General features: G+C 38.8%; 1 protein-coding gene across 1 annotated transcript; it reads right to left on the reverse strand.

Annotated features, from left to right (window-relative positions):
* Positions 1 to 79: 79 nt before the first annotated feature.
* LOC105281906 (membralin) lies at positions 80 to 13,639 on the reverse strand. Its single transcript, XM_026974680.1, has 8 exons — positions 13,456 to 13,639; positions 12,018 to 12,414; positions 11,637 to 11,872; positions 8,900 to 9,110; positions 8,540 to 8,675; positions 8,165 to 8,399; positions 7,975 to 8,065; positions 80 to 545 (listed from the first exon to the last, which is right to left on the reverse strand). The coding sequence occupies exons 2-8, from the start codon at positions 12,279 to 12,281 to the stop codon at positions 480 to 482; spliced, it is 1,239 nt and encodes a 412-aa protein (XP_026830481.1). The 5' UTR covers positions 12,282 to 12,414; positions 13,456 to 13,639; the 3' UTR covers positions 80 to 479.
* Positions 13,640 to 14,050: the final 411 nt, after the last annotated feature.

The following is a 14,050-nucleotide window of genomic DNA, read 5'->3' on the forward strand; positions in this document are numbered from 1 at the left end:
GAACTCTCAAGTAACAAGTGTAAGGAAACATTTAATCATTATCTGTATTGATATATTCTTGTCATCTAGCTTATCGATTGTAAATTTATCTCTCTTTTGAAATCTTAGTGCTGGCAACAAGATATGAACAAATTTCATATTTTACTAATTTTATGTATAACCATACAAACAGTAACTTCGTAAACGCTTAAATATCCAAACTGTAAAATATTGAATAACAAAAGCAAACATTGTTTGATTAGTTACGATAAACTTAATAAAATAAACTGAAAACCAAGTAGCTAGCCAAGCAAACGCAAAATTATCTCGTACTCTGATTTCAATTTGTGTACTAACGAATGTAACAACACGCTCCGATCAATTGTCATAATTGATTGTTATTGCTGCACATAGTCGATCAATTAATTTCTGTTACTAAGGCGCATCATTTTGTTCTCACTGGATGGACGAGAGCTTAAAATATTTAGATAAACGTTTTATTACTCACCAATGAAGACGAAGATCTGGTGATGCGAGTAGCGCAGCAGCATCGATATCGACACCGTCTGAAACAAAAAAAAGAGAGCAAAAATCCATTAACAACTTCATATTCTCGTCCTGACTGAAATCGCGCGTACAAGATATCACGGTGCGTACATCGCAATTAGCTGGAGCGTGATGGACGTTGATTAAAAACGTCGATCCGCATTATGAGTTACGGATATTTTGAAATTTTGCGCGAGCAGCTTTGACAAAGTTACGCCGACACGTAAATTGCGAACTGGTCGCTCGTAGTCGGTTAGCGGGTTTGAGCGAGTGTTGAAATTGAATTGCGATCGGTTCGGATTGAACCAGCACCTGACACCCTCGAAGATAATCCGCTATTTGCAACCAGCCTCAGTAACGGGGCCGTTCGATCCCCGCCTTGTACGAATTGCGCAGATGTTATTAAAAAAAAGAGCAAGAGAGGAGAAGCATAATAAAATTGCATAACGAAATCGATCTGCACGATATCAATACTGTCGGCAATCATCTTCTTTCGCTCGGATAAAATATCGCACTAGAAACATAATAAATGGAAGATCTATCTGTGAAAGGCACACATCTGTACGCTCTTTTAACATATTTTACAGAAATAAAAATCTAATCCGAAACGGAACATTCCTATCTATATCTGTCACGTTTCACTTGCAGATCTGCACAAAATGATCTCTCTTTTTCAGGGAGAACGAGAGGGAGTACAATTTATAACATTAACATTTTCAAGTTTATCAAACCCGCGTCTCTTTTTTTCGTAAATGATGTGACAGCTAATAGACATCGCTCATGGTGAATCCGACTACACGTCGCGGACGGTCAATCGAATCCGATATAAGAGATGCAAGCCCCGGAGGGCGAAGCGGACGCGAGCGGCAAACACAGAGCGAGGCGGACGAGGCGAAAGATAAAGGAAGAGGGAATAGTATTTCATACTGGATCACATTGTAACGGAGCGCCGGACGTCGCGTGCACATGACAGAGGAGATACACGGGTGATACGTGCACGACGACAGTCGCGTGCACGTGACTCGACGGTGGGCCAGCGGGGGTGGCTCTGGGGCGAGCCCTCCGGGCAGCCGGGGCTCGAATTCACGTGTCGCGGCACGAGCGACTCGCAGCGCTCGCCAATCCCCGCCCTCGACCCTTTTAACCGATAAACTCCGATTGGCACCGCGTTCGCTCCACGTTGCAAAGCGAGCTGTATCGTTCGACCTGGAGAACGAAATCTCTCACCGCCGAGTCGAGAGTTCGAGTCACAGGACACCCTGCGAAGATCTGCAAAGACGCGACCGCGTGCAACATCTTTGCAAGGAGACTACCTGTAACCAGGAGTCCACTCTCGCAAATGGAGACATCCGCTTCTTAAGGGGGGAGCCTGCTTTAGACCGCTGAAAATAAGGTATATTTTACGAATTCTTTTTGGAGAAACTATACAGCGGATCATTATACAACTTTGATGCATTTATTAGTACATGTTTAAAGATAAAAAAATTATTTTTTCATTTGAATATATCGCTTGTAGAGGTCGTCCTGGAGAAACTTAGTGCAGCCGCGTCGCCGGCGTTGCAAATTGGTGAGCATTCTCCTGCCTCGAAATTTCGTCTAAACTGAAAAATTTAAATATCTTCTCGTTATTTATGAATGCCCATCGTCGATGAACCAAAGAGAGAAGAAAAAAGTTGAAAAGTGCCAAAATGGTGGAGTTTAGAACACAAAAGTACGATTTTTAGGCAAAGTTGTTGAACTTTTTCATGCAAAAGTAATTGTTTAACTTAATGTTTTTATGAATATTAAAGGTTCATCGACGATGGGAATTCATAAATAACGAGAAAATATTTCAATTTTTCAGTTTGGATGAAATTTGGAGGCGGGAGAATGCTCACCAATTTACAATGCATTTATTAGTACATGTTTAAAGATAAAAAAATTATTTTTTATTTGAATATATCGCTTGTAGAGGTCGTCCTGGAGAAATCTTAGTGCAGCCGCGTCGCCGGCGTTGCAAATTGGTGAGCATTCTCCTGCCTCGAAATTTCGTCTAAACTGAAAAATTAAATATCTTCTCGTTATTTATGAATTCCCATCGTCGATGAACCAAAGAGAGAAGAAAAAAGTTGAAAAGTGCCAAAATGGTGGAGTTTAGAACACAAAAGTACGATTTTTAGGCAAAGTTGTTGAACTTTTTCATGCAAAAGTAATTGTTTAACTTAATGTTTTTATGAATATTAAAGGTTCATCGACGATGGGAATTCATAAATAACGAGAAAATATTTCAATTTTTCAGTTTGGATGAAATTTGGAGGCGGGAGAATGCTCACCAATTTACAATGCATTTATTAGTACATGTTTAAAGATAAAAAAATTATTTTTTTATTTGAATATATCGCTTGTAGAGGTCGTCCTGGAGAAATCTTAGTGCAGCCGCGTCGCCGGCGTTGCAAATTGGTGAGCATTCTCCTGCCTCCAAATTTCGTCTAAACTGAAAAATTGAAATATTTCTCGTTATTTATGAATCCCATCGTCGATGAACCAAGAGAGAAGAAAAAAGTTGAAAAGTGCCAAAATGGTGGAGTTAGAACACAAAAGTACGATTTTTAGGCAAAGTTGTTGAACTTTTTCATGCAAAATAATTGTTTAACTTAATGTTTTTATGAATATTAAAGGTTCATCGACGATGGGAATTCATAAATAACGAGAAAATATTTCAATTTTTCAGTTTGGATGAAATTTGGAGGCGGAGAATGCTCACCAATTTACAATGCATTTATTAGTACATGTTTAAAGATAAAAAAATTATTTTTTATTTGAATATATCGCTTGTAGAGGTCGTCCTGGAGAAACTTAGTGCAGCCGCGTCGCCGGCGTTGCAAATTGGTGAGCATTCTCCTGCCTCGAAATTTCGTCTAAACTGAAAAATTTAAATATCTTCTCGTTATTTATGAATGCCCATCGTCGATGAACCAAAGAGAGAAGAAAAAAGTTGAAAAGTGCCAAAATGGTGGAGTTTAGAACACAAAAGTACGATTTTTAGGCAAAGTTGTTGAACTTTTTCATGCAAAAGTAATTGTTTAACTTAATGTTTTTATGAATATTAAAGGTTCATCGACGATGGGAATTCATAAATAACGAGAAAATATTTCAATTTTTCAGTTTGGATGAAATTTGGAGGCGGGAGAATGCTCACCAATTTACAATGCATTTATTAGTACATGTTTAAAGATAAAAAAATTATTTTTTTATTTGAATATATCGCTTGTAGAGGTCGTCCTGTAGAAATCTTAGTGCAGCCGCGTCGCCGGCGTTGCAAATTGGTGAGCATTCTCCTGCCTCGAAATTTCGTCTAAACTGAAAAATTTAAATATCTTCTCGTTATTTATGAATTCCCATCGTCGATGAACCAAAGAGAGAAGAAAAAAGTTGAAAAGTGCCAAAATGGTGGAGTTTAGAACACAAAAGTACGATTTTTAGGCAAAGTTTTTGAACTTTTTCATGCAAAAGTAATTGTTTAACTTAATGTTTTTATGAATATTAAAGGTTCATTGACGATGGGAATTCATAAATAACGAGAAAATATTTCAATTTTTCAGTTTGGATGAAATTTGGAGGCGGGAGAATGCTCACCAATTTACAATGCATTTATTAGTACATGTTTAAAGATAAAAAAATTATTTTTTGATTTGAATATATCGCCTGTAGAGGTCGTCCTGGAGAAATCTTAGTGCAGCCGCGTCGCCGGCGTTGCAACTTGGTGAGCATTCTCCTGCCTCGAAATTTCGTCTAAACTGAAAAATTGAAATATCTTCTCGTTATTTATGAATTCCCATCGTCGATGAACCAAAGAGAGACGAAAAAAGTTGAAAAGTGCCAAAATGGTGGAGCTTAGAACACAAAAGTACGATTTTTAGGCAAAGTTGTTGAACTTTTTCATGCAAAAGTAATTGTTTAACTTAATGTTTTTATGAATATTAAAGGTTCATCGACGATGGGAATTCATAAATAACGAGAAAATATTTCAATTTTTCAGTTTGGATGAAATTTGGAGGCGGGAGAATGCTCACCAATTTACAATGCATTTATTAGTACATGTTTAAAGATAAAACAATTATTTTTTGATTTGAATATATCGCTTGTAGAGGTCGTCCTGGAGAAACTTAGTGCAGCCGCGTCGCCGGCGTTGCAAATGGTAAGCATTCTCCTGCCTCCAAATTTCGTCTAACTGAAAAATTGAAATATTTCTCGTTATTTATGAATTCCCATCGTCGATGAACCAAAGAGAGAAGAAAAAAGTTGAAAAGTGCCAAAATGGTGGAGCTTAGAACACAAAAGTACAATTTTTAGGCAAAGTTTTTGAACTTTTTCATGCAAAAATAATTGTTTAACTTAATGTTTTTATGAATATTAAAGGTTCATCGACGATGGGAATTCATAAATAACGAGAAAATATTTCAATTTTTCAGTTTGGATGAAATTTGGAGGCGGGAGAATGCTCACCAATTTACAATGCATTTATTAGTACATGTTTAAAGATAAAAAAATTATTTTTTTATTTGAATATATCGCTTGTAGAGGTCGTCCTGGAGAAATCTTAGTGCAGCCGCGTCGCCGGCGTTGCAACTTGGTGAGCATTCTCCTGCCTCCAAATTTCGTCTAAACTGAAAAATTGAAATATCTTCTCGTTATTTATGAATTCCCATCGTCGATGAACCAAAGAGAGACGAAAAAAGTTGAAAAGTGCCAAAATGGTGGAGCTTAGAACACAAAAGTACAATTTTTAGGCAAAGTTTTTGAACTTTTTCATGCAAAAATAATTGTTTAACTTAATGTTTTTATGAATATTAAAGGTTCATCGACGATGGGAATTCATAAATAATGAGAAAATATTTCAATTTTTCAGTTTGGATGAAATTTGGAGGCGGGAGAATGCTCACCAATTTACAATGCCAGCTGCACTAAGATGCCTCCAGGACGACCTCTACAGACGATATATTCAAATCAAAAAACAATTTTTTTATCTTTAAACATGTACTAATAAATGCATAAAAGTTTTATAATGATCCGCTGTATAGTTTCTCCAAAAACAATTCGTAAAATTATACCTTATTTTCAGCGTTCTAAAGCAGGCTCTCCCCCCTTAAGGGGGTATTCTAGTGTAGCATGTCAGAAAAATCGAATTTTTTTGGCATATTTTGCAAGTATACGGTATGGAAAATATGTCTGCGAGAAGATTTAGCCCGATTCGCAAAATTAACAAAGTAATAGAAAATAACCTCTGGCGCGCGCTCGGCGGTTGGACCGCGCGGCACACAACAGAGCATTGTGTTAGTATTTTAGGTAGGGTCGGAAGATCGTTATTCTTTGAAGGTCGTACATTTGAATTGGAGCCTTTGTACAGTACAGGTTACATAGTACAACGAATCTCTAAATTCATTGATTTGGACTTTTGCTCCAAAACATCTCCATGCTCGCGTGAAAGTTGTTGAATAGCAACATTCTCGGCAGTTATAATTTTCAATAAAGGATTTATGCCAATTTTCAAACTTATGAACGTGATGGGAGTTAGTATTGGTCAGCAAGCGGTGATGCACGCAAACTCCCGGAACGAAGCTCGTATCACCCGCTCGGAGCCGCGCTCCACTAACTTCTCTCGAGATCAGAGAATGAATCGCAGGGAAGGGAGATCAGCTCTGCAGAACTTCTACGAACAAGAGGGATGTCCCCTGTACGGCCCTGGACTAGCCGATTGATCGTAAGTAACATTATCTCTATGTAATCAGTATGAAAAACTTTAAACGTGTTTTTCTCGAAACCATGTTTTTCAAATTGGTTCCCATGATATCTCAAAAACCAGTTAATCAATTGACTCAGGCTTTTGCACACATCTTCAGTATATGTGTGGCTATAGCCCCTACCACAATCAAGTCGAAATATTGTTTTTTGGAATTTCTACAGCCCTTCAATGGTGAAAAAAATGGCACAAATCGAAACTTAATTTTCTCAATGAAGTCACGTTTTAAATTTTCAACATTTGTTTTTCATTCTGGTACCTGCTATAGCCACACTCATACTAATTAAGAATCTCTTTGGTTTTTTTGTTTCAGATGAGCAGAACAGCTGAAATCATGGGAACCATGGACCAACTTTTTTTTTCATGTTCTTATTTAATATCATGTGCAGCGCTTATTCATAGTTATTGTCTAATACAAAAATTTGGAAACATACACCAAATATGTATGAATAAGCAGGGAAAACCCTGCCTCAAAAAACCTTATACTTTTTTCAAAAAAATTCACCAAAATAGCATACAAATTCCGCTTTTACACTAGAATACCCCCTTAATGCAATGACAGGAGCGAACGGAACACTCGTGAAGATGCTTCGTACGAGTGGCGAGAAACTTTTAGGAGAAGTAAAAAACTGAAAAATTTACGATTGATGTTTCGTAATTGCGGAAGAACGCGGCCAACGATTTTAATCATGTGCGTTAACATACGAAATATACATTACTATCAGAGACATCGCGTCAATTAGGAGTTTCATCAAGTGACGGTGATCTCGACCGCAGTGCGCTGCAATCTATTTCACCACAATTTGATACAAAATTACCGACATGGGGCTGCTACACGACGAATACGATGCCTCTAATAACGTTGATTTATACCCGACGGTTCAACTCCAAAGGGATCGCGCGCGGATGAGGACATAGGGGATATATATACATATGTATATATATATAAAACACGACATACGTGTATATATATACACACACACAGAGGAGGGCTATGCGCAGGTTACTTCAGTGGGTGGTTAGCTTAAATTGATTGCCGTATCGTTTTACACATGTTAGGCTATCGTATAGGTGAGCGTGAAATCTCTTCTCTGATGGAAAGAAATTTATTATCACCAAAAAAAGGATGAAATAACTGCTTGCGATTCGATAGCACAGTGTCCCCATTATTATTCCGATAACATATATATACCAGACTTCAATTATTAATTATTTCAAAAAAGCCATGGATGTTATGTTAAATAGATGGAAACGCGAGTTGGCTGACGGACACACAAGTGTCGCGCGCGACATTTAACTGAATAATTTTAGCTTCAAGCTAAAGTTTTTCGCATTAATACGTACGCGCGCTTGCGCATGTACGTAGTAAATTTGTATAAAGCAACATTCCCAATAATAAATCGCTCTAAGAAAAAAATCGTGTACGATAAAACGGTACGAGAAGAAATGAAAAAAATGTCTGCATTTTAATTTCGCTCTAGATTAATTTCTGATTTCAATTTCGCATTTTATATTTCTTTCGTATAAAAACGATCTTTTGCGGAAGTCATAACAAACGGACGTAATTCGTTATGCATCGACACATTTTACTTTAAAATGTCACGAAATACCGCGAACAGGTCTGCGCAGTTGATCAACAAATAGAGCCTAACACATTCAGAGATACTTACGAAAACAAGCATGACGAAAAAGGCGGCTAGGTATGACGTTCGCGCCATCCACATGCTGACGAATCGATAGTGCTCCCCCGTTACCACGTTTCTGCAATGCAAAAGAAATTATTATATAATTTTGAGGCTAGTAAATTCCTTGAATTTGAATATGAAAGTTGTTTTCTTCAATATGCTTCAAATCGCTTACCGTAAAAAACCTTTGTTGTCTTCGTGTTCCGCTAGCGTCTTGATACTCGCCATCAGCAGATCGTCATAGCCCAAGAATTCGTCCAAAATAAACCTTGAGAAAGCGTCGCCGAAACATTTATCGTTCAATGGATCCAAAGTGACAATCTTCACCGGAATGTTTAGTCTCTGCCGGGCTGCCGGTGACAGTCGTAAAAACCCGTATTCCAAAGAATATTCCACGATATATCCGTCTTCTAAAAATATTAATGAAAACTGAGTCAAAGGCACAATTTATTTTCACGTAATTTACGAGCGTAATTTTCGATCGTCAGATTACAGAAGTTCTCGCAAAAAAGAAACCAAACATCGTCATGTTCTGCCGGTAATCACTTACCTGCTCTAGCCATCTTATCGACCTCCAGTGTACGATCTCTTAAGTGTATAATGTCGTCTTCGTTTAAATGATTAGCTTCAGGTACTTCTGTGGAATTGCCCTCCGCACTCGTAAAGAACGACTTCCCGTCGAGTGACTGGAAAAAAGATACATAAGAATTTATTAGCAATTTAGCGTTCTTTAGGTTGGAAATATATAAAAACTCCATTGAATTTCATGGAATCTTCTCCAAAAAATGTGTTTGCGAGCAAATTGACCTATAATTAAAATTTGCACGAAATACTTTCCACGAAATATTAGAAACATCTTGTTACAAAGGTGTCGGACTATCTTGATTATCTTCTTATAATTAATACGTACTGCTTTTTTAGGTGCATTTAAACCGTTCCATAGTTTAGTCGATAACGACGGGCTCGTTGTTGTATTCGCCATACTCGGATCAGGATTTTGCGTCTCTCCAGAAACTGTAGCACTTCCGATCACATCTTCAGGCAGCGTCAAATTCTCCTCGCCAGAAGCGTTCATGGTGTCCCGTTCGTCATCAACAGCTGATGGCTCGATATTTATGAACCTAATGAGACAAACGAGCAAAACTAACACTCATTGCGTACACGAAATCATTAAATACCACTATATATATTGGGTTGTTCGGAAAGTTATTTCGTTTTTTCAAGGAAAAATGAAAGGCGGTTTTTTCATATTTAGAATAAATTTTATTCAGTGATGTGTTGGCCATTTTGTTCCACTACCTTTCGCCATCTTTCTGGCAACTTTAAGATTCCACGCTCATAGAAGTCCTTCTCCTTATTGACAAAAAATTGAAGCAAGTGATTTTTGACGCCTTCATTTGAATCGAAGTTTACATTGTTCAAAGAATTTTGTAGAGACCGGAACAAATGGTAGTCGGATGGTGCCAGATCAGGAGAGTATGGCGGGTGTGGCAGCACATCCCATCCAAGCTGTAAAAGCTTCTGGCGAGTGACCAAACTTGTGTGTGGTCTGGCATTGTCGTGATGGAATACGACACCTTTCCTGTTCGCCAATTCCGGTCGCTTCTGCTTGATGGCAGCATCCAATTCATCCAGCTGACGACAATACACTTTCGAATCAATCGTCTGGTTGCTTGGTAGTAGTTCGAAAAATACGATTCCCTTCCAATCCCACCATACAGAAAGCATCATCTTCTTTTGATGAATATCTGCCTTGGATGTCGATTGAGCAGGTTCATCTTGCCTGGACCATCATCGTTTTCGCTCAACATTGTTGTAAACAATCCATTTTTCATCTCCAGTTATGATTCGCTTCAAAAATGGTTCATTTTCTTCACGTTTCAACGATGAATCGCAGATGGTAATGCGTCGAATCAAGTCAATTTCCTTTAAATTGTGTGGAACCCAAATATCGAGCTTTGAAACGAATCCAAGGCGCTTCAAATGATCGTAAACGGTCGAATTCGATAAATTTAACTTTTCAGCAATTTCGCGTGTTGTTATGCGACGGTTTGCATCCACCAGAGCCTTTATTTTCTCGCCATCAGCTTTAATTGGCCGACCTGAACGTGGCGCATCTTTCAAATCGAAATTTCGAAAACCAATTCTGACACTGACGTTCACTCAATACATCTTCTCCGTACACGGCACACAATTTTGTTCTCGCTTGCACTGCATTTTTACCCTTTCGGTAGTAAAAAAGCAAAATATTACGAAAATGCTCACTTTGATTTTCCATGTTTGATGTGATGCCAAAAAACAATTACTTGACAGATCGCAACACAATAAGATACTATTGGGTTGTTCGGAAAGTTATTTCGTTTTTTCAAGGAAAAATGAAAGGCGGTTTTTTCATATTTAGAATAAATTTTATTCAGTGATGTGTTGGCCATTTTGTTCCACTACCTTTCGCCATCTTTCTGGCAACTTTAAGACTCCACGCTCATAGAAGTCCTTCTCCTTATTGACAAAAAATTGAAGCAAGTGATTTTTGACGCCTTCATTTGAATCGAAGTTTACATTGTTCAAAGAATTTTGTAGAGACCGGAACAAATGGTAGTCGGATGGTGCCAGATCAGGAGAGTATGGCGGGTGTGGTAGCACATCCCATCCAAGCTGTAAAAGCTTCTGGCGAGTGACCAAACTTGTGTGTGGTCTGGCATTGTCGTGATGGAATACGACACCTTTCCTGTTCGCCAATTCCGGTCGCTTCTGCTTGATGGCAGCATCCAATTCATCCAGCTGACGACAATACACTTTCGAATCAATCGTCTGGTTGCTTGGTAGTAGCTCGAAAAATACGATTCCCTTCCAATCCCACCATACAGAAAGCATCATCTTCTTTTGATGAATATCTGCCTTGGATGTCGATTGAGCAGGTTCATCTTGCCTGGACCATCATCGTTTTCGCTCAACATTGTTGTAAACAATCCATTTTTCATCTCCAGTTATGATTCGCTTCAAAAATGGTTCATTTTCTTCACGTTTCAACGATGAATCGCAGATGGTAATGCGTCGAATCAAGTCAATTTCCTTTAAATTGTGTGGAACCCAAATATCGAGCTTTCAAACGAATCCAAGGCGCTTCAAATGATCGTAAACGGTCGAATTCGATAAATTTAACTTTTCAGCAATTTCGCGTGTTGTTATGCGACGGTTTGCATCCACCAGAGCCTTTATTTTCTCGCCATCAGCTTTAATTGGCCGACCTGAACGTGGCGCATCTTTCAAATCGAAATTTCGAAAACCAATTCTGACACTGACGTTCACTCAATACATCTTCTCCGTACACGGCACACAATTTTGTTCTCGCTTGCACTGCATTTTTACCCTTTCGGTAGTAAAAAAGCAAAATATTACGAAAATGCTCACTTTGATTTTCCATGTTTGATGTGATGCCAAAAAACAATTACTTGACAGATCGCAACACAGTAAGATACTAAATGACGTCTGAAATGTCAGTTGTCAAAATATAAAACGAATTTGCCGCTTAGAGTAAGGTTAAGTATCGAGGAACGCGACTAACGACATCGCTTTGTGAAAAACGAAATTACTTTCCGAACCCAATATTTTCAAAAAACATTTAGGGTTCTATGTTTGCAACTTACCCGTCTCTGGTTAATATTCCCAATGCGCTAGTTAAATCGTCGACCTTTTCTTGTCTGAGTTTCTCTTCTTTGGCGTAACTTTTCTCTATACTGTAATCCTCACCAGCGTTCTTGAGAATTTCAACTCTTAATATACCGTCCCGTGGCCATTCGTCTCTTATATGTTCTAAACACTTGGTTGGAGCTCGTGAAAATGCTATGTGAATATACGCCAATACAAAAAATGCCACTATAGCCTGCAACAAACAAGTTGTATCAGAGAAATCGTTTACTAGTATCTCCACTTTCTCATTCCTTTTTCTTTTATTTGTCAATCGAACATTTGCATCATGCAGCACTTAATTCTTAAGAAAAGTTCATGAAACACATTCCTACGCATACCTTTAAGAGGACTATAAATTCTATAAATCTCCTGACAGGCCTTGGAAATGTTCGCGCGTAAGCTAGTGCCACTTTGATAAATAACGCATGAAACAGCCTATCCCGCACATTGATCAGTGGATTTTGATTATTGTTATTTCTAGCTATATTCATGTTATTGTTATTTAAAACTGGTCCTATCACACCAGCGAGACTATGAAGATTGTGCCCCACTGCACCGTTTTGATTATTAGGTACTGCAAGAGCAGCACTATCTTGTGGCATTTTTATATATTACATAAGTATGAGCCGCAAAATAAGAATTCAGCACGGATCTGCGTAAGAATTATTTACACGGTCGCCACATTTACGTGCAAGTTACTCGTCATTTCCAATTGATGAACGTAAACATGATATCCTGAAACAGAAACAGAAAATTCTGTGTCAACAACTTATAATTTAATTAAATGTTTAAATTTGTAAGATATAAAAGAATCACTAAACAATTTAGGATTAACTGAATTGTTTAATGTTAAAAATTGTTTAGTTGCTCGACCATTGCCTTGCTTTCTTTCATAACATGATGCATCTAATATTTCTTAAATTATGCATTGAAATTTCTGTGTCACGTGACCTAATTTTGACTTTTTGACGACTTCTTGGTAATTGCTTTCTTTCATAACCACGTCCACTTTTCGTCAATGATTTATTATCACTTCTACTGCATAAATAGCCAACTGTTAGTCATGTAAAATTAATTTTCCTTGAAAAACATAACCAGAAAAATAATGTATGATAAACACATTCTCCGAGTCAACAATTCATCTGCTACTTCGATACGCGTGTTGCAATTCAAAACTACACAATAGGATACATTAACTTGGACAAGGCCAGCACCGGCATCAAACATGCACGTAATAATAATTACAATTTATGATTCGAATTGAAATTTACATCGTGAAGAAGCTCACCTAACCTCATTTGCAAACTGAATACGTAACGCACAACAGTTTATAACCTATTTAACTCCCGCGACATTTCACTTTTTACAACGGCAAGACGGAGAAGGCAATCCTCTCAGCGAGCGGAAGAGGGAAGAGCATTCGCGGAGGACATTCGTCCGCAGGACGATTCACTTCCGTCCGCGCTCGAGACCGGAATTAAACTGGAATACTCGATCGAAGAATGGCGTGACAAGTCGCGCATAAAAACATGCACGCAAAACAGGAAGAACGAACATTACGTCGTTACGTAATTTCTCGATCGAATAAAAGACGACGATCCGTCGATCGCCAAAACTTCGAGCTTCAAGCGTATCACCTTCTCTCTCGACCCGCGAATGCGCATTTTTCGAACATACGGTCACACTCGGCGCGTGACGTTTCGCGGTTGACGATCCGTCGGTCGTCGTCCCGCGAACTTTCAGGTGTCCTCGCAGCAGATCTAGCCTGCGTCGTACCTTGCGACAAGTAAATACTCCAGCCGCGCCCCCGACGGCACCGTCGCACCTCCCGTCAATCGGATGAAATTGTCACGAGAAACCCGCGCGCTCGCCCGATTAGCACAGCACTCGCGAAATTGTCACTTCATCGTCATATGTTTTGACGTGCTGTAGATCGTGTCCGCAGATCCGTCTACGCGCGCAGGCTCGCCAACGGCGAATCGTGCTCTCCGCGGAGACTCGCAAATGTCACTAGATGCGCGCGCGTGGCGCTGATTGGCCGTCACGCACAGAGCGCAATATGCCCGTTCTTTATGCCTTTCTCGTGACTACGAGCGAGGTTAGGTTCTCTTCTCTTTATTTTACGAAGATATCGCGAAAGAGGAAAGAGAGATTGATCATTCGTGTCTACCCTTGTCTTTTGATTTTGATCACGGTCTTACATACAGGTCTGGAAACTACCTCTAATTTCAGGGTGGGAGTATGGCCGCTTTTTGAAGACACATTTAGTTTCTAGCATGACCACTACTCGTCGCTGTCATCGATGTCCGCAGATAAATATAACCTGAAAAACCGGAGATAAGAACCCACGTGTGTTCACGACTCTTATTGA

The sequence above is a fragment of the Ooceraea biroi genome, chromosome 13, assembly GCF_003672135.1.
Source record: "Ooceraea biroi isolate clonal line C1 chromosome 13, Obir_v5.4, whole genome shotgun sequence".
Taxonomy (NCBI): domain Eukaryota; kingdom Metazoa; phylum Arthropoda; class Insecta; order Hymenoptera; family Formicidae; genus Ooceraea; species Ooceraea biroi.